Source organism: Centruroides vittatus, unplaced genomic scaffold (assembly GCF_030686945.1).
Source record: "Centruroides vittatus isolate TY-2023 unplaced genomic scaffold, ASM3068694v2 contig_480, whole genome shotgun sequence".
Classification (NCBI taxonomy): domain Eukaryota; kingdom Metazoa; phylum Arthropoda; class Arachnida; order Scorpiones; family Buthidae; genus Centruroides; species Centruroides vittatus.
In genome coordinates, this window is record NW_027122270.1 from 528103 (window position 1) to 553669 (window position 25567).

The 25567-nt window shown below is 29.6% G+C and overlaps 1 protein-coding gene across 1 annotated transcript in view; it reads right to left on the reverse strand.

The window, feature by feature from the left end:
* Window positions 1–1283: 1283 nt before the first annotated feature.
* The window catches only part of LOC136977858 (synaptosomal-associated protein 25-like), a 48592-nt gene continuing 24308 nt past the window's right edge, over window positions 1284–25567 (reverse strand). Inside the window, exons 3-8 of the mRNA XM_067273445.1 lie at window positions 20151–20192; window positions 14960–15008; window positions 14525–14642; window positions 7617–7745; window positions 4953–5097; window positions 1284–3975 (exon numbers count right to left, since the gene is read on the reverse strand). Coding sequence (XP_067129546.1) covers window positions 3910–3975; window positions 4953–5097; window positions 7617–7745; window positions 14525–14642; window positions 14960–15008; window positions 20151–20192 — 549 coding nt within the window. The 3' untranslated portion in view covers window positions 1284–3909. The remainder of the gene's footprint in view (window positions 3976–4952; window positions 5098–7616; window positions 7746–14524; window positions 14643–14959; window positions 15009–20150; window positions 20193–25567) is intronic.

Sequence of the window (25567 nt, forward strand, 5' to 3'; positions counted from 1 at the left end):
TGTAATCATTTATTGAAATGAACTAAAAAAGGAAAAATTACTATGTTGAAATTTGGTTTAAAAAAAATACATTTACATTTTACTGTAGTAGCCATTTTCTTGTTTTGGCAAAGACAATGTTTATAGTGTTTTGTGCAATTCCTGTTTTCACAGGTTTTACTGTATTTTGTTAGTATCTTGAGTTAACTTTTAGCTGTAAATTAATGTTCAATCATCTAAAATTGAATATCGTCGTTCAAATATTCTTAACAATCAACAAAGTAAGTATTGTTTAATAGATACTTTATAATATTTATAAAGTAATATTCTACATTTTTAGTATTGAAGATTGTTAATTTTGTAAATTTCAAAGAGTTGTTAAATGTTAGCATATATTATTATTATTGTATCTATTAAGTTTTACGTACTTTATACTGTATTGCCAAAGAAATGTTTCAAAAGACAGTATTAGATGGTTTAAGATATTCAAAAACATTGATGAATCTTTGTATATTCATTTCAATAATTTTGAATATTTTCAATATCTAACATTATATGTAATTTATTTAAAGTATTAAAATGTTTTTTATTTTATTTTTTACAACAAGGCGATATCTCTCATATAATAAATGCCTCAAGTAAGTTGTGTGTAAATCATTTATGATGAGCTTTATAATCTTACCTTTTTTTAATTCAGGATGTATTCAATATACTACTGTAATTAAGTTCTCTATGGTGAGATAAGATTGCAAATAAATATTTGATAGAGAAATCAAGAAAAAATGTACAAATGAATATTTTTCTTAATCATGTTGAAAAGTTTATTCATAAATTTATCAGTTTAAAAAAAATTTATTATGTATAAATCTAAGCTATCTTAGTTAATTTTTGTGTGCAATATATGCTTTTTCTATTAAAAAATGTTTGTGTTTTGGCATTCCATTAATTAGTTCAAGTTGGAGAATATTTTTTATTTATATATCTACCTAATTTACATAATTTATTATTATTATAGGCTATGATTAGGAGAATTTGAGGGAGAATATTATATAGATACTTAACAATGTTTATAGATCATAAAACAATGGATTGTTGATCCAAAATTAAAAATTATCATTAAGAAAATGACCAATGGTTTAGAAATGAATAAATATAAAATATAATGCAGATAAAGTGAAATTTTAATATCAAACAAAATTTCACTTTACATGTTTCTGTTTTTGTCATTATTTGAAAGTAAGTTTATAAAATTTTTATGTTTTAATAGACTTTTTATGCACGATATTTAATAACAATAATTTCAATTATATTGGGAGATTATTTATTTCACATTTGGAATTCTAGAAAACAATACAAGCATGATTGGAAGATACAATATATTAAAAAGAAATAAATTGTGAAAACTAACCACAGAAACTACATTATTTACAAATCTCTGTACATTATACAAGTTGCCAGAGCAATTCTTATATCACAATCGCACAAAATAATGCCAGTCACAATTTAAATATAATGTATAAATTAATACAAATAACATCAATAAAAAAAAGTTATCACAATCAAATTTCATGAATTATGCATTTCTATGAAAGAATTAATGACTAATGTCAGAAAAAATTCTTACAAAATTGGAAAATTTAAAATAAAATTATACAAGTTTCTATGTAGTTTTTGATATTTAGGTACTTGAAATGGATATATACATCCTCTAGTTTGGAACTTTTCATTAATCAAATTTTTCAGAAGAGTAATAGAGATTATGTATTCTTGTTCCTTTTTTTTTTGTAATTTTTTAACATAAGAGACAGGTTTCAAGATATTGTACAAAATTATTTATATATCACAGTTCTATAGGAATTTATCTAAAAACATATAAATTAAAGGGGATTAAAATCATTTCTCGTTGTAATTTATATTGCTGCTGTTGGCTCTGTGCTCTTGTTTAATAAGCATTCTCAACACTTTCTAAGTATAACTTACATTATTTGTTTTGTGCCTTAAAAATTTTAAACAATCATACTTATGGCCCCTCATAATCAATTTAAATATACAATTACATTTAAAAGCAACAAGCAAATTGGTTCTAATGATATACCATTAAAGATTGCAGGACATTTCCTGATTTAAAGGCACCAACAAACAATTATTTGACTTAGGCTATGTTTAATCATTTCAAAAAAGTTTTTAGCCTCAGCAACTTTATCATTAACTTGGAATATAATTTAAGATATAATAATAATAATAATTACATTTCTATGTATATATATATGTATATTGTATATAAACAAACAATATATTGCACAATTATTAATACACATGAGTGGAATATTTGTATACACATTATAAATTAAAACATTCACTAAAGAGGTATCCTAATGATTTACAACCAAGTTTTAACGAATAATAACATATTTTACAAACATTTGTGCATAAATTTTTAATATGTATTGGCATAAGGCTTTGTTAATGCACCATTTAAAATTCATTCAAATTCATTTGATCAAGTAAACTTGAATTTTTAAAATCATATCTATATGATTTTTTCCACATTAAATTCATCACATTTCATTTATAGATATATATTTACATGCAAAATTTTTACATCAATGTATATTAATGTTCAGATAATTTTAGAGGCATTAAAAATAAAATCAAAATTCTACAGGTTTTAAAATTTCATTAATCCTGGATAAAACAATTTGTGCAACAAACAATATAATATTTGTATTTCTGTAATTTTAGTAACTTTGACTGTTTCTACTATATATTATATTATCAAATTACTTTTTATTGAATTCTATTAATATCCAGCAAATATACATAAAGCTCACCACATTTATTGCATTCACTTTTGACTAATTTCAGGTTATAAATTACTATTTAGTAGTAGTTGAATATTGAAAAATGTTTATTATTCAAGCTGCTTAATTTTACAATGCAAATTAATTTTCTGCTTTCATCATCATAATTTTTAAATAAAGTTAATAGTTTATATCCTGCAATTTTATATATTTGTTACAAGCATGATGCAAATTGATCCGTCTATTCTTTACTGTGCTTTTCAGATGTCTTTTTTCAACTAATTTCTAAAAATGACCTTTTTATTTGTAATATATTTTTCATATTAAGTGAATACTTTCATGAATTATAAACAAACCATTTGCATTCATAAGACAAGATTCTTTAAGAACTTTCTAAAATTCAAGCCAAAGAAATTTTTCTGAAGCTTAAACTACATTTAACACTGTTTTCACAATAGTCATTTTAAATATTTATATATGTAATTATGTAAATTTTTGTTTATCTGTAAAGACAAAAGAGATAAATGTACTTTCAATTTTGGATAACAACAACATTACTAAGGAAAAGATCTAAAACCATTCTGTAACATGATATTCATGAAGTTACATTCAATACAATGGCATATATGTGTGTATATATAATTTTTTTTGAATCAATCATTTCATCAAATTAATTTGTTACAGTATGATTTTAGAGATAGTTACAAACCACCACATACAATGAATACTGTGCGCCGTTATTGCCCTCTTCCGACTTACACCAATGCTAAATAACTGTATTAATAATCTAAAATACTATACATTGATTGTAATAACTTTGAATTTTAACAAGAACACCATAACACAGAATAAACATCAGAGAAGGCATAGAATGATATAGAAGAGAGAGACTGAGCACACTAGTGCAAAGCCAGGTTGTACAATATGTATATTCAGCAGATTAATAACTGCTTGACAATACATAATATTGCCACAATATGCAGTTATATAAATATATGTCTCTCTATTGAAATTAAATGGATAAAAAGAAGCAAACAAAAATGCAAATGACAAGCACATCACATAAGCAAACATTGCAGAGTAGAGATAAGAATTTCTGAACTCTACAAGATTTTTGTTTGTTGTTATATTAATCCTTGAGCAGTTTGGTCGCTCTTTGGTTTGCTATTGTGACACGTGATTCATTTGATTTGGCCTGAAAGAAAGACAGACAATTAAAAATGCAATACATTATTATAATTATATATATATTTTAATCTTTTCAAAGTAATTAAAGAACATAATTAAACAATAAAAATTAGATATAAGTTACTTTGATTTGAAATACACAAGGAAAATACTCATAACTTACAGAAATAGTTTCTGGAATTAAATGATTTCAGAGAATAGAGTATGGAGATTGTAATTAATGATTTTTAATGTACTTTACTACTGAGTAATTTCAAAACTGATGCTGATAATAATTCAAACTGAATATCTGGAGTTTTGAAAAATACAAATTTCATCAAATAAAATTATTTTTAGAAATAGTATTATCAATACTTGGCATAAGCAAGATCAGAACATCTTAAAATGGTGAAAATAAAAAAACCATTTTTGAATTTATCAAATTTGTTTATCTGATGATGATGTAATTCAAACAAATTTTTAAAATCAAAATTAGAAAGTACTGTATATTACCTCTTAATCCATTGTATTGAAAAAAACATAGGTAAATATTGTTAAAACTGTAACATGTCTAAGCATTTAGTGTAAACATTTTTGACATTTAATTATTATTTCAAAATAATAAGACATTCAAGTAAGAGATGATTTTATCTTTTATTAACACATATTTAAAAATATATTCAAATACAATTTTATTTTATATTTGTTTCTAATGTTATTCCTGTTTTGGTTTTATTTGATTTTGACATTCTTTATCTAGCAGTTGATAATTCAATTATGGAAAATTGAGAATAAATACAACAATTGTCCTTGATATTCACTTCTTCAATATTTGCAGTTATCATTGCAATTCAACTCATTGCAAACATAAATTTATTATTGTATGAATTGATTTGAATTGGGTTATAGAATGTAGGTTTATATTCACAAATTTTACAGAATAAATAATATATATATATATATATAGAAGAATTTATAAAAAATTTATTTTATTCAAAAACTAACCTTTTGATTAATCCTATCGAGTTGACGATTTTGAGATTCAATTTCACTTCCCATGTCAATAGCCATGTTGCGGAGATTGCCAACCATTGTACTCACTTGCTGCATATTTTCTTCCATTTCTTCTTCACGAGCATCATTTGTGACCCTGTAATTTTTATTATATAAATATAACATTTCATAACTAATTTATTTTAAATATATTAGACCAGTGGTGTGCACCATTAAAGATTTGGAAGCTATATCTTCACCCTGATGATAATGTTGTGTGTGTACTGATTATCAATTTGATACTCTTATTAATATTACTTATCTGTAGTCTGCAAATCTGTCATGAAAAGAATTCTGGCAATATCATAATTTTTACTAACTCTACTGAGTAACTTGGTATCCAGCGTGCTTTCCTTTCAAAAAATTTTTTTCAAATTTGAAGTTTAGACAGACTCAAAAATGTATATTTTTGTAAATAATCTTTTAATCCTTTAACACCACCACAGAAATAAGTTACAATGGTTTTTGAAGAAAAACTTCATTAAAAAAGAACATATTTGGTAAAAAATTCACAAAGTTAAAAACAAACGTCAGCCTTTTATTCAAGGATCTGATGTTTTTACATTAAAGACAAACAAGTAAGTCTTCTCACCAACTGTAAAGTCCTCAGCCAATATTTAACTGGTTCTGGCCCTCTAGTAGTAGGTACGAGTTATCCTTTTCATTTGCATATTACACTTCGAAATTCTAAACTTCGAATTTGAAGAAAAAATATCTCGAGTCATCAAGAAAATTGTAGTTAAAAATTTTTTCTGGAGCCTTGATCTCCGGACAGTTTTCCTGGAGGCAACCACCCCAGACCCACTGCAGCTTCAGCTATTTTTATTTCTTGGCCCTCTAATCTTTGCTCTCACAAAAAATGATGCTACACCATTGTACCAGACAACCAATCAAAAGAAATCATTAGATGCAGCACAAGAAGTTTGGAAATGCTGAAAGTTAACAGTGTCTGACTCATTACACATTGTTGACTCTCAAGTGTTACTTATTATTGTGATTTAACATTCATCATAATACACACAACTACTCATAGTGTAAATTAAATATTGCATAACTGGAAAGGCTCTACACTACAGAACCAAGAATATTCACAGCAGAAAACTACATAAAAAAGAAAAATGACCAAAAATTAAGATAGCAATTTATGTGGAAATATTTTAAATTATTTGTGCCTACAAAGGTTTATGTTTATGTGTAAGGTTCTTAATAAGTAAACTTTCTATTGATGATAAGCTATCCAGAGGAATTTTTAATGCAATAGAGAATTGTTATGAATGAAAAGTTTCCCTGAAGAAAAACTTCAAAGAAAAAATTTTGGTATGTTTACAAACAAATCCAATAAAATTTTTCAGGGATATTTAGAAGTGAATCCACAAGCATCTCAAGAGACTTATCTTATAATTCTATTCATACAGTATAAAGGAATTTTAGCTTATAAAGAGTTGTCCATGAACATTTTATGTATTTATTTATTTACAACGTGAAATATTATCCTTTGAGTCTGTAGTAGGTTGTGTAGGTAAACAGGCAAAGCCAAAATTTTGCACTTTAATGACCTAAAAATCCATTATGTATCGCACAAGAAATTACTTCAGAAGTCTGATCTTTTTGAGGTCATCACCAGGACTCAAAAAGGAAGAACCCAGATGAACAAGTCTGTTCAAGCTGAGCTCTGCACATTTGCAAATGAGGTTCAGAGAAGTCTCCACAGTAGAGCTGCAAAAATGGTAAAAGGCTGATGAAGAAAGTTTCACTTGGCACAAATGATTGTGAAAGTAACTAAAACCAGTCACAATGTTAACAAAAACAAAACAAACATGACTCTTGCTAAAAGCTAGAAATTCCACAGTTTGCAGAGAGCAATCTAGGCAAAAATTTCTTATTTTGTCTTAGTCCAGGGGTTTTTGTCCTCTGATTTAATGACTGGAAGTAGTCTTTGACAACTCTAGAAAGTACTGGAAGAAATACTAAAAGCCGGTTTGGGGCTCTACAAAGAGGTATGAAGCTACCTTCTTGACCAGTAGATCAGCACTTAGTTTGCTAACTGTTTCCTTATGGCTTGACACTTACAAAATAAAAACTATTGCAGACAGTCAGTTCACTGAGATGCAAATAGCACTCCTAGGCAAGTGCTGAAGTGAACTGACAAGAGTCAAGTACCTTCAAGGCAGCCTGACTATCAGAAACAATATAGATAGCCTTATTAAGAGAATGTCTATGTAAAATAGTGCAAATACTCCAAATAACAGCTAGCAACTCAGCTTGAAACAGTAGAAAATTTATCTACAGGGATAAAAAAACCCCTTTGTAAACATCCCTCACAAATGCCAGCCCCAAGCAACAACTAGTTTTAGATCAATCTGTAAATCAGACTAAATCCTGTAAGTTAAGGGTCATCCTATCCCTATGGCAATCAAAGCAACTTTGGAGTCTGTAGTAAATAAATGTCAAGATATAAGTATTTCTCATTGTGAATAGCAAGGCTATGACAAACACAACTACCCAGTGTCTCTGACTTGTAATGTTGCCAAACTCCTTATGCTACTTCTTGCAAGTTTCCTTTTTATTTGATCACCTAGTATTTGAATGTTTATTATTAGAGTAAATTCAATATACTTGGCGATATATCCTCCCATAGGTCCAGCACCATTCCTATCATCCATGACACGCGCAGGTTGACTGTTGACAACTTTTCCATCGTCTGTAGCTTTCCAGGTACTTGCATCTTCTTTAAATTCTTGAGATCTATGTTAAAAATGTATAATATTAATATTAAAAGACCAGCATTTTTATGATTTTAAACACAAGTCATGATAAGGTAAACTCATTTGTTTCAAAGAAAAAGTTCATTTTACCAAAATTTATCTTTGTGGAAAGGCACTGACCAAATAGGCTTTTCTTTGTACATTGTCACAATGAACAAAGAAACAATGCTCAAGGAGTCATAATAGTATAGTGCATTTCTTAAAATTATCTAAATATATAAAATTACTTGTCCTGACTGACTGACTGGGTGATTGATTCATCATCACCCAGAGCAAACCACTGAACCTAAAGAGGTAAAATTTGGTACACAGGGTACGTCATGAAAATGCACACTAAGAAGGGATTTTTCAAAATTCCCCCCATGGGGGAGAGGGAAAGGATTAAGGCTTAACCTGAAGAATGGCTTCTACTGTTCTATTTTAGATGTGATTTTTTTGTTTTCAACTACTTTAGTCTTCATTGAGTACTTAGGTGTATTAATTGATAACATTTCAGACATTGTTATAAATATTTTTATATATTTTGTTTTATATATTTTTATATATTATATATTTTTTTAACCAAATGTTTGAACCATTTTAAATTCAAATTTGTTATTGTGATTCAAAAGCCATTAATTCTTTTTAAAATTAATATGACTCAAACTATTTACAGTAAGAAAATGCTTAGAAGTGGGATTTTTTTTATGTGTAATGAAAATTTTAGTATCAAAATAGTTACATTTCTTGCCGTAGATGGAACTGTAGGAAATTGAAAGCATTTGTAATTTCTTAAAATAAGAACAAAAAATAAAAATGTTCTTCGTAATTTCTTCGTCCGATGGTTCTTTTTGGCGGCTAGTAGCCTAGAAAGGAAGGTTGGTCGCCAGAAATGTATCGTCTAGAATGCAAAAGTAATAAATGGTGAACCCTATTTTGGGGTGAATTTGTCTTTAAAAAAAAAAAAAGAAAAAAAAATGTTCTTACTGTAAGCTCTAGTAACAACTACAGAAGTTATGTAATCTTATCAAACAGCATCTATGGCAAGAAATGTAACTATTTTGGTGCCAAAATTTTTATTACACACAAAAAAATCCCACTTCTTTAAGCATTTTCTTACTGTAAATAGTTTGTGAGTTGTTAATTTTTTAAAATTTCTGTGACTTTTGAATCACCATGTATAGATACAAAACTAAAATTAGCAATATTTGGCAGGGGGGCGCTGCTTGCTGCAAAGAGTGGTGGTGAACTTTTTTGTGAGCTTACTTGGAATTTTAAAATTATGGAAAATATCGAATTTTGGATAATGGTGTTTGAGTTGCTGTTAATAATAAGTGGCATTGAATTAAATCCTGGTCCGGTTGATCGTACTCCGCCGCATTCACAGATCCAATCACCGATATCTACTGTGAAGCGACGTCGTTCTCCGAGCGAACCTTCCTTGAAGTCGGCGAAACTGGAGGATTTTTTCTCTTCAAAGACAGATTCAAGTAAGTCCATTCCTAGGGAGATTATTTCATATTTGGACGACCGGTTTGATAAGCTTTTTTCGACTCTAAATGAAGTTGTTACGAAGATTGACTGGTTGGTTAATTTGCATAATGAACAAGACCAACGATTAACTCAGTTGGAGGTTAAATTAGAAGAAATTTTTAAAATTAAAGATGATATGCAGCGAAAAAACAGTTTGATTTTGCATTCTATAGACAAGGTGTCGAATGAAATGAGAAAGAAAAATATTTTGATAAAGGGTTTAACAGACGACAATTCCGATTTGAATAGGAAAGTGCAAAACCTGTTTTCTAAACTGATAGGCGAATCAAGGTCAATTTCAACAGTTAAGATAGTGAAATTTAACCGATCAGATACTGTATTGGTGAAATTGCAATCATTTACAGACAAGAAATTAATTTTCGGTAACGTTAGAAAGATAAAGGCACATGATGCATTGAAGAATATACAAATATTTGATGATTTATGTTGGCGTTCAAGATTGAGACGGAAGAAGCTTCTACCTTTTCTACACGATTATAAGCTGCAAGGTAGGAGAGTTCGACTGTTGGCTGATGTTTTGCAGGTTGGCGATGAGAGATATACTTACGACCTAGATAAAGGAGAATTATTGAAACTTGATTTTTTAGTGGAAAATCGATTGGCAAATTCTCAAAATCTTCATTCTCCGATCCGAGCAAGTGTACAGTTGGATTGAAAGTTTCAACATGGAATTCTCAGGGTACCCTCCTGACTAATCTAAGTAATAGTGGTTTTGTTAAACATATTTCTGAAACTGATATTTTGGGATTAACCGAGACTTGGTCTACAGCCCCACTGTGTTCGAGATTTAAAAGCCTTAACTGTAGATTAAAAGTTTTTGAGGTAATGGCTACTAAAAGTTTAGGAAGAGGTAGACCTTCCGGCGGGTTGCTTCTAGGTATAAATGAAGATTTGGGGGAAGTAAATTTGCTGCTGTCATGGCAACATATAATGGTTGTTAGAGTGAAATTTAACCGGAAGAAAAATAAAGGGCTACGAGAAATGATGGTTATATTGGTATATCTTCATATTCCTATCTTTGAAACTTTAATTGCAAAATTGGAGGATTTGATTTCTGATTATACTCCAGATTATGATCTTCTGCTGATGGGTGATTTTAATGCACGAATTGGCTTGAGTATGGACACTATTTATCATGGGGATGCGATTTCAAACATCCGACTATCAAATGATAAAATTTGTAATAAAAGAGGAAACTTACTTATTGAACTAGTGAAAACTTATAATTTATACATAATAAATGGTCGATATCCTTCTGAATCACCAGCAGACTTTACTTACATTTCCAAACTGGGTGCTTCAGTAATTGATTTAGTGATCCTGAGCGAGAGTCTGGTAGAGAAATTGAATAAATTTTTTATCTCTGAAGATTATATGTCTGACCATCATTTGGTCATTTCTGAAATCTTGATAGACACTGACGAGGATAGAAAATCTAACTTGATTGACAAGAAAAAAGGATTAATCTGGAAAGAAGACAAAGCCAGTTTATATTCTGAAACAGTTTCGGCCAGATATGTAGGTATTGTCTTAAGTGATGGAATAGAGGACAGTTATTCTGCTATTCTGGATTTGATCAAGTCATCAGCTGAACAATGTAGAATGATAACATACCTGGGAATGACAAAATTACCGTCTTCAGTTTGGTTTGACAGAGACTGTAGAACAGCGAAGAAAATGAAGAACAAGACGCTGAGGAGGTTTCGAATGTCCCGTAGTAATGAAGATCTAATAAAATACTGTGATTCTAGAGCAATCTTTCGTTCTTTATGTAAGACTAAAAAGAAGAACTTTTGGTCAAATATTAGTAGACAATTGCAGTCTGCGCGATCTTCTGTACAGTTTTGGTCTATTGTTAATAGATTTAACAGGAGAAAGAAATCCGATAATCAAATTCCTCTTCACGACTGGGAACGTTTTTTAGAATATAACTTTTGCCACCCAAGTTCTGATTCAATTCTTGATTTTGACCATGATAATTTCTCTCCTATTTTAGATGATCCAATTTCACTCTCTGAGTTAAAAATTTCAATTCGTAAACTAAAAAGAAAATCAGCCCCTGGTATGGATGGTATAAAAAATGAATTTATTATGCACCTACCTGATGAAATATGTTTAGAATTACTTAAACTTTTTAACAAGATTAAGGAAACATCAAAATTTCCCGAGCATTGGAAAAATGTGTTGTTGCAGATGATTTACAAGAAAGGAGACAAACTAAATCCTCAAAACTATCGTCCAATAGCGTTGTTAAATACCTTTAGAAAGTTGTTTACCGGAATTTTGGCAGATCGGTTGAATCAATGGATAATAGAATTTAATGTTATTTCCCAGTTTCAAGGAGCATTCGTTAGAGGAAGAGGGACTATGTACAACGTCTTTATACTTAATGGTTTAATACAGTATGTTTTGTCAAGAAAAAGACGTAAAATCTATTCGATATTTGTGGATTTGGAAAAGGCTTTCGATAGAATCAATTTAAATATTTTATGGAAAAAGTTACATTTGTTAGGAGTTTCAACTCCGTTCATTAAGCTACTAAAAAATTTATTTTGTAACACAAGACATCATGTGAGAGGCAATCTGGCAAATACTAAAGGTGTCATTTCCGGTAGTGGGTTGCCTCAGGGGGAACCTTTAAGCCCCCTGTTGTTTATATTATTTATTAACGATTTACCACAACTGTTTTCTACCTTTGAAACTTCGGAATTTGCTCTTGGGGAATCTGTTGATCTGCATTGCTTAATGTACGCTGATGATGTAGTTCTGCTAGCAGATTCAAAAACGGGTTTGCAACGAAAACTTTCTCTGCTAGTTAATTATGCTAAAAGAAATGATCTTACAGTTAACTTACAAAAAACGAAGGAAATGGTTTTTCGCAACGGAGGCAGACTACTTAAATCTGATAAGATATTTGTGAATAATACTGAAATTAGTTTTGTGCCATATTTTAAGTATCTAGGAATACATTTTTCTTCGTCAGGTGCGTATAATCATCATTTCGATTTAATAGCCAAAGACATACAGAATAAGACAGGCTATATGCTTACTCTACAAAAACGAATGAAGCTAAGTTCTATAAATAGTATCTTTAAACTTTTTGACGCCTTTATTGGTTCTAAGATGACTTATTTATTCCCGGTCTGGGGACTGGAGTTTCTGTCTAAACTAGAAAAAGTACAGATGAAATATTTTAAGAGACTTTTTAAAATAGAGCGTTCAGCTTCAAGCTCTGCAGTTCGTCTTGAATTGGGAAGACCTCCATTGGAATTGAAATTTGTCAAGACTATTCTTCTGTTTTGGTCCAAAGTTATGGAGTTACCCTCATATGACTTGCGCCAAATTACTTATAATGTTTTGCTAACAACAGTCAAACCTGATAAGAAAAGTTGGCCTGCTTCAGTTAAGAATATTTTTGATAGCTTGGGCTACTCCTTTTTGTTTTCAACACGATCAGCTTCATTGTTGAGAACTCACTTAAATGATATAATTCAAACTAAGTCAGACCAACTGTGGAATCAGGATATATCGTCTATTTCAGCTAAACGAGCTAACTTGTTCGAAATGCGCCTGGGTTGGTGTACAAAAAACTACTTAAACTGTGAAACTAATTTTTCCACGAAAAGCCTTATTATGCAACTTAGACTTAATAGATTTCGGATTATGTTAAAGGGTTATCGGATAAATATATCAAGAGAGAAGTCTTGTAGTTATTGCGGTAGTAAAGAGGAAGAGAACCTTTTAATACATTTGTTTGGATCTTGTCAAGTGATATATCAACTAAAGTGTTTTGTACTAGGAGAAGATTTCAAGTATAATCATTTGAAAAATGACGACATGTCAAAATTTACTTTATTTAAGATTTTCTCCTTCTTCTCTAAATCTTTACAATTTTTGTGATAATTTACTTTTTTATGTATATTTAATAACATTATGTAACTAATTTGTTCCTCCATTGTAAGAATTAATTTAAATCAATAAATCAATCAATCAATCAATCAATATTTGGCAGATATAATCAGTCACTTTTATAACAACTTAACATTTCAGTTTATTCATCCAAAAAACTCCTTTTATGTCCTTCAAATCCAATGCTCCCTCAAAATCAAGAATTACTCAGAAGACAATTAATTCAATTAATCTTCTATTTTATTTATAATTAAAAAAATATATATAATATATTTTTTAATCATAAATACATTGATTATGTATAAAAACATAAAATTATATGTGTATAAATTTCTCCTCCATGCCACAGAGCATTTTTACTGGATTGTATCAAATCAAAATATTTAATAAATGAAAAGTAAAAATCTGAGATATAAATAATTTCAAGTACTTGTAGTAGACAGTAAATATTAGAAAAGAAATAAGAATATCAGATTTTATTTATAATGAAAAAAAATTTTTCTTTTGATTTTTAAATTAAATTTGCTTTACTGAACTAATTTTGCTACATGTTAAAACAATGTAAGAAATGTTTTAGGCGAATCATTTCATGTTCATCCATACAGAAAGATACCATGCTGAGATATTTCATTACTACAGAGAGAGTACTTCCACTTCTCTGTTTAGACAAAGCAACTTCATTTGTGTTATCAGATATAGTCATAGAGGATGTGGTACTTTACAGGACATACTTTTACTTTCCAAGTACAGGATGAGAAACAAACCAAAAAAAATAAAATTCCTATCCACTTTTGTTTTTATTTGTTGTGACAAATTATGTGAGATAAGACACAGGTTCAGATTCATAGGATAATCTCATTGGAACCTTCATAAAAAAAAGAAAGTCCTCCTGCCTTCCTTTGGTTGTCTCCATCCACATGTCAAAAATGGTCTATCACAGAACTTCACATAAGCTGATAATGTAATAATGGGTGGGGTATAGCCAGTGGCATAGCGTAGTGGGGGCAGTGGCAAAATTTCACAATAAATAATAATAATATCTTGTAAAAATTTGAACCATTTCATTTTATATTTTTGTTGCACCTAGGATTCAGACCGATTGAAATGAGCACAGAATTTTTTATTACTTATACCTAAATAAGGGGGCGGCGAAATTTTCCTCCACCCCGGGCAGCTGACACCCACGCTATGCCATTGGGTATAGCATTTGTATATGGATGTGTATATATAGTACAGCATTTAATACATTTTAACTGTTATATTTTCATAATATTGTATAAAAAACAAATAATAAAATGAAAAATTTTCATTGTTTACTTTTGACATGGACAAGCACAAATTCCACAGCATTTTTCCATTCCATGTAAAGCTTCTTCAGCTTCTTTCATGTCAGCATTAATCTTGTCCATGTCTTCTTCAATTCTTTCCAGTTGTTCTATAATCAACATAATTTCAATTACTTATTATAGATTACATTCAAAAATATTATTTAAATGATTTTATATAAAATCGCAATTTTAATTGTTTAAATAAAATTAAAAGAAAGCAATGTTATAAAATTTTTGAAAGAAAAATGTTTATAATAATGAATTATTTTTGCAGAAGACTATCACATATATTTAAATTGAGTTAAGTCATCTGTGCATATTTATTGCATACTAAAACTGTTGGAGTAAAAAAATTTGTCAAATTGTAATTTATTCAACTTCATTTATTTAACAGTTGAATGAGCTGTGAAAAATTTTTTCTTACCTCCTTGGTCATCCAGTGCGACCAAGGTTCGGATTCCTGCTTCTTTGCTCTGTAATGAAATAATAATAATAAAATCAGGTGATATAAATAAGAAAAGTTATTTAATATAATGAAAATTTATTAAACATAAAACTTAAAAAAAATTGAATATTACTAATTAATGTTTACACTATGGGCATCGCTGTTTATATGGCAGGTTAAGTTCCAGACCACTACTACAAAATAAATGTAATGTTTAAGAAAAACAAGTCTCTTTTCACTTACCAGTGCATATAAAAGCCTAAAAACATATTTACACTATCATTTAATACATCTATAGACCCAGGACCATTAAGATCTTGTATGGGGCCTGGGGTAAAAACACGCCTATTCTGCCTCTTAACGGACCCCTTTAGCCTTTTGTTTTTTGAACAAATAAAATTCTTAGAATGTTTCTTTATTAATAAAAAGCAGTCTTAAAATTTTACTTTTTGTCAGTAAAAATAATGTTAATTTTATAGTGGTAGAAATCACTACTTTCCCTAAGTTTTCTCTGGGGCATGGAGAAAGTCCCCTTTTCCTCTTCTTAACAGCCCTATCTAGATTGAAAAAAAGAGGCAAAAGTAAAAATAATAAATAAAAAAAAATTCCTGAAAACCCTTTAAGAACAAGGCAAGTGCCAAAGATAAACATGGACAGACAGAGATATCCAAGACACTTAATGTGTCAGCCTGGGAATCCAAGATCAAATCTGGGCAAGAACTGGGCAAAATTTTTCATTGGTGGTCTGTCCCAAATTTGTCCGACCTCATTCCCACCATCTGGCCACCCCCCATTGTGGACCTGACAGAGTCAAAAATTTTTCTCTTAAACATTAACAATGTCAAACATGTGCACCGAGCAGAATTAGTCAAAAATTAAACAATAAAAATGAATACAATTGAAAAGTGCAATATTAGCAAAATGCTTTAAAGTGAGGTACACTTGTATAAATCATATTGATGATTTTAATAATAAATTAATATCAATAAAATAGTTTTTTATGAAGATTAGTTTAATCATAAAAATGTAAATATACAATAGGTACTAAATTTCCCATATTTGTATATTCAATACATGCAGATTCACCGATCTGTAATACTATATTAATACAGTAATCATTTATTCAATATTCATAAGCCAAACATACTTATTCATAGTTACAAATGAGATGTTCTAGTTCATTGTAAATCAATTTCTGTTTATACAGTACTTATTTGAAAAACTGGATGGATTTTCAAAATAAGTGATATTTTTTATTTATTCATTAAATTCATTTTGTAAATTAATTCATATTACATAATATACATGCATAAAGTTTTGTAATTATTTCAAAATATTTAAAACAACAAGTACTGGTTGATAAATTCAGATTTTTGAAAATAACCATTGCAGAATCAGTGCAATACTTTGACATTTAAGTTAGCTTGGAATTTGCTAAAAACAACTTTTCCATGTTTAAGCATCTTAAAAACTGTCAGCTAATGTTATAATGAATTAATTCATACATATCCAATGAAAAAAGCAAAATAAATTTTTATTTTTTTACAGAAAAATTTTGGAATTATTCTATAAGAAGTAAACATTTATTTTCTTTTATTCCCTACCAAAAATAACTAGATATTAATTGATTAACAAAATAATCTATGTAAGTTATGAAAAATTAATTTTTGGAATGATGATTAATCTAACTTGTAAGTAAATAGGAAATATTTGCCATTTATAAATTATAATACAGCTCTTCACTTTATTGCAAAACTACTGTATGTGTTAGTCAAAAATAAAAGTTACATTAAAAGTTTAGTTTATTATATTAATAGTACAGTTGTCTACAGAAGATTACATCTGAAATAAACATCTCCTGCCCACATTTGTACCACTTATTAAAACAGACTTGAAGTTCATTCTACCAGTACTAATATGAATAGGCCTGTAAGGAATAAAAACACTAAAACTGGTCTCAGAGATTGTTGTGAAATTCGTATTATCGTATACCCGTTTATCTGGTTCTGATTTGGATGACCAAAAATCCAGATAATCCGGAAAAATCATTAGTGACATAAATAACAGTGTGGAAAGGAATGTATGAAAAGTGCTTATTGGATTGCGGGGTAATGTTAATTGTGTTTTGTAAAACATGGATTTTAAATTGTTTCGGGTCAGTGTTATAATTTATATCTCAAATTTTTGTTTTTAATTGTTAACATAGGCTGTATACGTTATTTTAGCCTGAAGAGGGGATGATTTTTTTTCAACCCCCAAAATGCATTACTGCTATAACAAATGTGATTAAAGTGTTTTGAACGAATTGATCTTTGTCTCCTGATTAAAACAGACTACCATAAGACGAAACTTAGGTTATTAGTCTTAGCGGAGGTGATTCTTTAAAAAATTTCCGCATATGTTTAATGAAAAAGTCTGCCATCGCGATTTAGTTGTCTAAATTGTTGTGTGTATTAAAATTTAAACTTTAAAAAAAGATAGCCTCATCGTGTTACTTCTATAACAAATTTTCTATAACAAAAACCTTTTCACAGTAGCCATTGACGTTCTATTATCCAATCTGATCTAACGAACCTGTTATTGGAAATCTGTGGTCTGAAGACCACGTATTCTGTTGCGTAACTAGCTCATAACCAGCTCCTTGGGCGGGCCACAGAATAAAGAAGGGATGGGCATTCTCGATGATGACCGAAAAACCCGGATCAAGGAGGGAGAGAGGGATATCGCGCATGCTCAACGAAGGAAGCGGGTCTTTTTGGAAAAAAAGAAAAAGGAGAAAAGACGTGTAGACGAGAGAGTCGCAAGTTTGTTTTTTGTGTGTTGTTTCCTTTGTTTTAGTGTCTGTTATAGCGAAAGAACAGAGAAGCGATCGGAAGGACTAAAATAAACTTCCTAAATAAATATGTTCCTTGCATTGGAGTCATGGAGTGTGTGATTTATTTCTTTGAAGTTTCTTTGTTTTGTTCCTGCATGGGAATACTCTAAAGATTGAGTACTTCCCCACAAACCTTTTAAAAGACAATAGACTGTTTATTCAAAATGTAGTGTACTGTATAAAGAAAATTTTATACAGAAGATTTTAATATTTTTTTGTCATAAAGGTCCTCCATTGTGTGTGTGTGTGTGTGTGTGTGTGTGTGTGTGTGGTGTGTGTGTGTAAGTGAATTCTCTACGAGTATAACTCCTGATATTTTTGTCCACTCCAGGTGAAATTTGGTTTTGCTGCTCTTTATGTTACAACATATGTAGAAATATTAGCAACTCTTTTTGAAATCTTTACTCTTCTCAATTCTTCAATCTCTACTTTCTCATAAAAAGTATTCAGTCATTCTTGACAGGAAATTTATTATATTAACAGAACTGGGAAAGTAAAACAGGAACAAATTGCTGTATGTATATGTGCGCGATGGCCTTATTTTACTTTATATCTCAGGATCCCTGGACGAAATATTTTAAAATTTGAAATATATATGGAATATTCTCCACATATAGAAGTATTCCTGCCAAATTTCAAAATTTTTGGAGATGAAGGAAATAGAGATCATGACTGGAGTGGAACTTAATGAAAATTTTACTCGTTATTAGCATTTTTATATATATAGTTTTTAAAGTCAGGCCTTAGAAAAACGGCAAAAGCCTTATTTTAGGGTAACCTAACTTTTAAAAATTATAATTGAAAATTATCGGACTTGCTTCCTGGTCCTTTTAATTTCCTGTTCGAGTGCCGGGAAAGTCATGCAAAAGCCGTTGCCAGCTTTTTTCGTTTACTTTCGTTTTGGAAATACACGGTTTTTTTAATAAAATATTTAACCTGCCCTAATTAGAATAGATTCTCTGTCTTTTTTACAGTGTCAGGGAAATAAGTTTTCCATCCAAAAATTTCTGAACATAAAACAGATACCAATATTCATGCTTAATAAATCCATCTCTAAACTAATCAAGCAAGTAGTTCTGTTTTCTGTCAACAGATGGCTATGATGACGGTAGCACTCTGTGACACAAAAATAGCTTTGCTTATTTTACGTAATCGTTAAACTCTTAAAACGAAACGTAATGCCAGCTCGGCACTTAAAGAATTTCGGCGCTTTGAATGTTTCCGAAGAGATCGTTTGATTATTTGAAATCTTAAGAAAATGATTTTGCGTTTTGAGGAGACTGGAAGTTTCGCTATTAAACTCAACCTAGCTGGCTTAAAAGACGGAATTTCACGTATGCGAAAACTCTACGCAGATCAGATCAGTTGAGTTCCGCTATTGAGTTCTGCTGTGTAGTAAATGTAGTTTTTATAGCAGGGAAATGGAAAGCACAAAATCATATCGTTGATACAATCGTCTATTCCACATCTGTAATTGAAATAAAATTCTTCCTCTTTGTTTCTTAATTGCCCCGAAATTTGTTAGAAAACATATTTAATATTCACATTAAAAGGGACAACAGCTCCAGAAGCTGAATTTTGAAGTAAAAATTCTTCCCGAAAATCGAAATCGCATGCTTAGGACAGTATGTATACCAAATTTGATTGATATTTGCTCACTAGTCCTTTCCACAGAGCTCTGAATATCTTTTTAATTATAACCAATCTGTTCGTTACTTCCTCCGGTGTAATTATCTTAGCCCTTTTCACTTTTGCTAATATGAATCTAACCTGTCTATAAAATTCTCATTTTGGCAAAGACGTAAAAGTAGAACTCTCAGAAGCACGGTCCCGTGAATAAGAGGCTTATTTTTATAAAACTAATATTAATTTCATTAGTTAAAATATCCTTGTGACTTTAATAAATTAGTTATACTATTTTAGATGCGGTTTTTTTTGCGTTTTTGATTGCGTTTTAATAGGGTACGTCAAGAGAATGTACGCTAAGAAGAAATTTTTCGAAATTCCCCCCCGCGGGGGAAGTGTTATACATTTATAATAGATTCATTTTGAGCCACAGCAACGCGTGGCCAGGTCTGCTAGTTATTTAAATAAATATCAAGAGTATAAATTACAGTATATCTGCATTTACCAAAATATTTATTTACATTTCAATTTTATATTTTATTACTATATTTTAAGTTAAAAAGAGAATTATAAATTAACTTAGCATTTAATATAATAAAATATAATTTTTTACCTTATCATCTAGTTAATATTAATTATATATATAAAAAAAACAAATATTTCACTTACTTCCTCACATAGCATAAGCATACGCCTGGTGCTCTCCAAAGACTGAAATAAAACATACAGTGTTTAAAAAGTTTTATTTATTATAAAATTTATTCTGTATTAATTTTAATAATTCACTTTACTAAAATATAAACAAAATAAATTTTTTTTTACAAAATGTATAAAAGCTATCGTTTCGTTATCTGCTTTATTGGAGATGGTTACCATATCTTCCTTGAAATATTTTTTAAATCTTTTCAGCCAATCGTAAAAAAAAATATTGAAAAATGTTCATAACACTGCATTCGAATACTAGTGGCTTTCAATATTACAAAATTTTTTCAATAATATCTACCCTTGATGATGGACAAGATCATGCATACGGTGAGAGTTTGAGGGTTTAACTCCTCCCACTTAAAAAAAAATTAAAAGTATGTTAATAAAACTGTTTATTGTATCTAACTTTTATTTACTTTGTACCCATTCAGTTCCCCCTTAGTCATACTGTATCGTGTTATTCTATATATCTAAATTATAAAAATTAATACACTAAATTATGGAAAATAACGTGTTTTTTAAAACTACCCTTTTAAAAAATCCTGTGCACGAACCTGGCTGAAAGGCACAAAAGAAACGTTATTTGGGTTAAGGAATATAATCTAATGAAGTATAAAACAATAGACTTTAGTTAATTAATGTTTCTAGCCCTTTAAATATTGTTTTATCAATATTAGTCTATTGTGACTATAATAGGACTTATGATATTAATTTCACTTGCGGATTCAATCTCTAATTTTATCTCCAAATTAAATCAGTATACAGTAACGAGTCCAATTAATAGATTGTAATCAAAATAGACTAGTATTGATAAAATGGGCATTAGTGTTCGGAGAAGAAAGTTCGAAATTATTTTTTATTCATTTGAAAGTTTAACATTAACAAAATTAATATATTAATACTATAAGCACATTTTGTGTTTCTGGAAAATAACATTGTATACATGGAATATTAGATAACTAATTTAAATGTTCGAAAATAAAAATACGTGCTATTTTCATCAATAAGTTGATAACGAATACAATTTGTTTTGTAATGTCTGTTCAAATTTTCCAATTGTGCAGCAGAGAGCTGTTTTGTTAATATAGGAGCTCTGGATTTAAATTAGTATAAAATTTTATGATCTTTATGATAATGCAAGCTAAAACTATTTATAATTCATCATGTATAACGGTTAGATTAGAACTGTAGTCAGATTAAACGGCCATTTTGTGAATCCATTTAATCTAACTGTCACATTTCAAATATGAACATAGAAAATAGGATTTTATGTTTGTTATAACAAATATAAAATCCCATTTCCTCTTAAAAATGATGAATAAGTCAATAATGGTCAAATGCAAGTAAGCGAATATCTCAAACGTCATGTAATTTTAAACTGAAATATCAGCATTACAGATCATGCAAGATAGACGATTTGAAGATTTTAAATAAGTCTACATAACATACATCACTATATTATGCAAAAATGATTTGAAAAAATATCGTTTAGAATGATTAGATTACAGTACATCAATGTTCGTACAAAATTACGTACATAAAATTAATAATTGTTTCATTATATCACTTTTGTGTTTTATTTCAAATGCATTAATTTCAGCCATTATATTTTAAAATTAAATTTATATGCATTTTATATTGCATTTTTTAATTCAAATAAATTAAACTTGAATAAAAAATCATTTCCATTTACAAGTTCCATATTATTTTATATATTGCCCATCTCATTTATATCAAATGATCGTGACTACATTATAATTATAAATTTTCAGAATTAACATTAATGTTTTCTATTAAGAATCAATATTCACATCATATACTTAAGATATTCACTATATTTTAAAAAGAGCGAAGTGATACTAAAAGCAGATTCCATTTCACATTAAAAATTTCTAAATTTATAATTTGAAATTTTCAGTCATAAGCAATATTGGGGACGTACAATGCTTTCGATAAATCAATACAGTAGAGCATCGATTATCCGACTTAATTGGGGACTGGGGTTGGTCGGATAACTGAAAGTCGATAACCGAAAAGTATGAAAAAATACATTATTAGCAGTGGCGTGCCGTCATTGGAAGCGATGGAAGCGCCGATTCCACCTTCCAATGACCTTCCCTTGTATTTTATAAAATATAAATTTTCATATTTTAACGTGCTTTGCATTAATTAAAATTAATATTTTATTATAACTGCATTATGTATCTTTTACAAATTTCTATACTACATGTGAAAAATACGATAAGGTTGCTATTGTATATTCGAATAATTTAGTGGCGGAAGGAATGTCGAAACCAGGTGTTTCCAATCAGCCAGATTATATAGGCATTGGCACATGCGGTTTACAGAGCACCAACCTCACCCGGTTTAGCTGGTGGATGCTTCACACATAAAGCTTCTAATTTTATATCCCGGACCGGTTGTGGGCTGTTAGCCGCCTTCCTGCTAGATATTCGGCCCCCTCGCCCGATTATGTGAATCATGAGTAGACTAGATCAACGGCGGGCAACCCCCGGCCCGCGGGCCAGCTACGGCTTGCGAAAAGTTTCTATCCGGCCCGCGAGATCTTTAATAGATTATTAAATTGGAAAAATAACTAATTAATAGTTATTTTTCCAATTCTTTGTAATTTTCGAAAACGATAAGAGAAATAAATGTAGTAATTAACTTTTTATTTATTTATTTCATATTTGCAGACTAAAAAAATTACGAGTCACAAGAAGGCGTCAATTAACTACTACGGCCCGCGGAAATAACGTAAAATTTATTCTGGCCCACGTTATAAAAAAGGTTGCCCACCCTAGACTAGATTTATAACTTAACCCAACCGATAGAAGTTTACTGGCTTGTTTTTATGATAGTTCCGTATAGTTGACAGGAGTTTTAAAAAAATCCATTAAAATATTTGATATATTTATTCTGCGTTTATTCCGCTTTCCCATCTTATATTACTTACGGATTTCAATGCTAAACCGGTGATATTACGATTTAGTATGTCCCATCTGTAAGGGGATGCAGAAAAAACGTGTACAATTCTAGTCAGTGTTAAAAAATTAACTGTTACTTTGGCAGCATCATTTACAACCAAATTTAATGAATGAGACGTACTGTACAATGGTACAAAAAAGCTCTAGAATTTATTTTCTTTAAATTTACGATTTATGTATCGGTTGTCATAAAAATTTCTTTCCACTTCTTTCCCAAGACTAGAGATATTCAAGTACAAAGTAACCGGTTTCGACTTATTTCTATTTAAGAAGTAGTTAAATAATTAAGCGATTAGGGAATTAGAAACATAAGTAAAACCCCGATGAAAGAGCCGAAATTTTACTTAAACAGAAGCTTAACCGAACCAATCTCTTGCCGAGTACAGTGGGGACTGATCTCTTCATAATATTAGATGTAATAAAGACAGAAATTTTTCCAGTTCAATGAGAGTGACCGAAAAGTTGTAAATTTTGGAAATTTTCGTGGACACTTGGCCCTAAAACGAATTAGTTAGAAAACGAACGACGGACAATCTGTTAAGTTTAACATATTTAGATTTTTACAGCTATGGTGAGAAACGTTTAAAATTTACAACAACCCTGTGGCGTCCTTTGAGATATACTAGTGATGCGACAAAAGAGGCATTTGACATTGACCGGTATCGGCACCCTCGGGATTTGGCACGCACACACCTACCTGGACCGTCTCCGATTTCATTCATTAGCCACTCGTAGGGAGCTATTTCACTAAGTGGACTGTTTTAAGATTTAAAAAGTAAAGAATATTTTGTTATTTTTATGTACGTTTCTTCACAAAGTTATATTTAATTATAAGTTTCTTTAAAAGTATATTCGTACAATTGAAGAATTTTTTGTACTAGGTATGTATATTCGTCACACATTTTGTTTTACCAAGTAAGTTTTTTTTATAATTTTAATTTTAGCCCTTATATCGTGGCTAGTGATTCAAAAATTTATTTTAAAAAAGTTTTGGCTCGAGACCATATAATGAAAAAGAAAACATTATTAAAAGAGAAAGACCAATGCCTAAATTAAATATAAATACGTCGACAAAAAATTTCGACATTTTGACGATAAAATTTATGACGAATGACGATTCTTTCGTAAAATTGAAGCAATTTGGAAATCAAAATAGAATAGAATTTAACAATGGTAGACAATACAAAATAAATATTGAAAATTATAACGAGATAATTACGATTAATAGGTATATCTAAATTAATAGATGTTATATGTTTTTTCTCGAAAAGAGAATTGGCATTTAGAGGGCGTAGGGAATTTATTGAATCTAATAAGAAATTTCGATATAATTACCTCTGTTATTTATTAAGTACGTCAGATAATCTATTAAAAATACATTTAAAGAAGTATACGGTTTTTACTGGCTTATCGAACAAACGAATGCGAACGGGCCCTGACGCGCAATTAATTGATTGCCCCTGTAAGTCGGCTTCTTACAGAAACACAGCTTCCCTATCATCAAATGTCACGACACGCCACTGATTATTAGTATAGTGTATTAGGCCTGGTTTAAATACTAGCCTCCCTTTCTTGGTCGAGCCAGTGCTGCCAGCTAAAACATGCAAAAATTTAACAAAAATAATATTAAAGTAGCCAAGACATAACCAAATATTGTAGCGCCACATCACTAGCGGACATTTGAATTTTCCGACTAGAACGCGGTCGGTTAATCGGGGGTCGGATAATCGATGCTCTACTGTATTTACATTATATGCAAACAGCATATATTATATAATATTGTAAGATTTTATGAAATTAAAATTCAGGAGAAAAATAATTACAAAAACTATATATGTAACTGCCAGTAATTTTAATGACGACAATAACGAACTTTAGAGAGATACTTTGTTCCACGTTTTCGAAAATAATTTCTTTAATGCTGTATCATTCAAGAATTTATCAAAAATTTATTCATCGAACTCTACTGTCTAAATGAAAACGTTTAAAACTTATTTTAAACAACAACAAATTTTAAAATTTAAAATAACAAATGTAAATGATATTAATTGTATGCGCACGGACAGTTTTGAAGTAAAACGATAAACCAATGACATTTATATTTTAAGACAGGTAACATTATTTTTCATTGTTTTTTTAAAAAAGTTTTATGTTAAATTATTAAAATCTATTACGTATCTTACTGACTTTTCCAATTTACTGTTAAATTCTTATCAAAATAGTTACTTTTATCCAAGTAATAAAGTTTACGCAATCTCGAATTAGTTAGTGTTCCACTATGTTTTGTTTCGATTAAATTTCCATGAGAATGTTTTTTAATTCTCTTTTTTCTTTCTTCAAGAATTAAAACAATTAACTATTAATATGACAATCAAATTCTTCTTCTAATCAGAT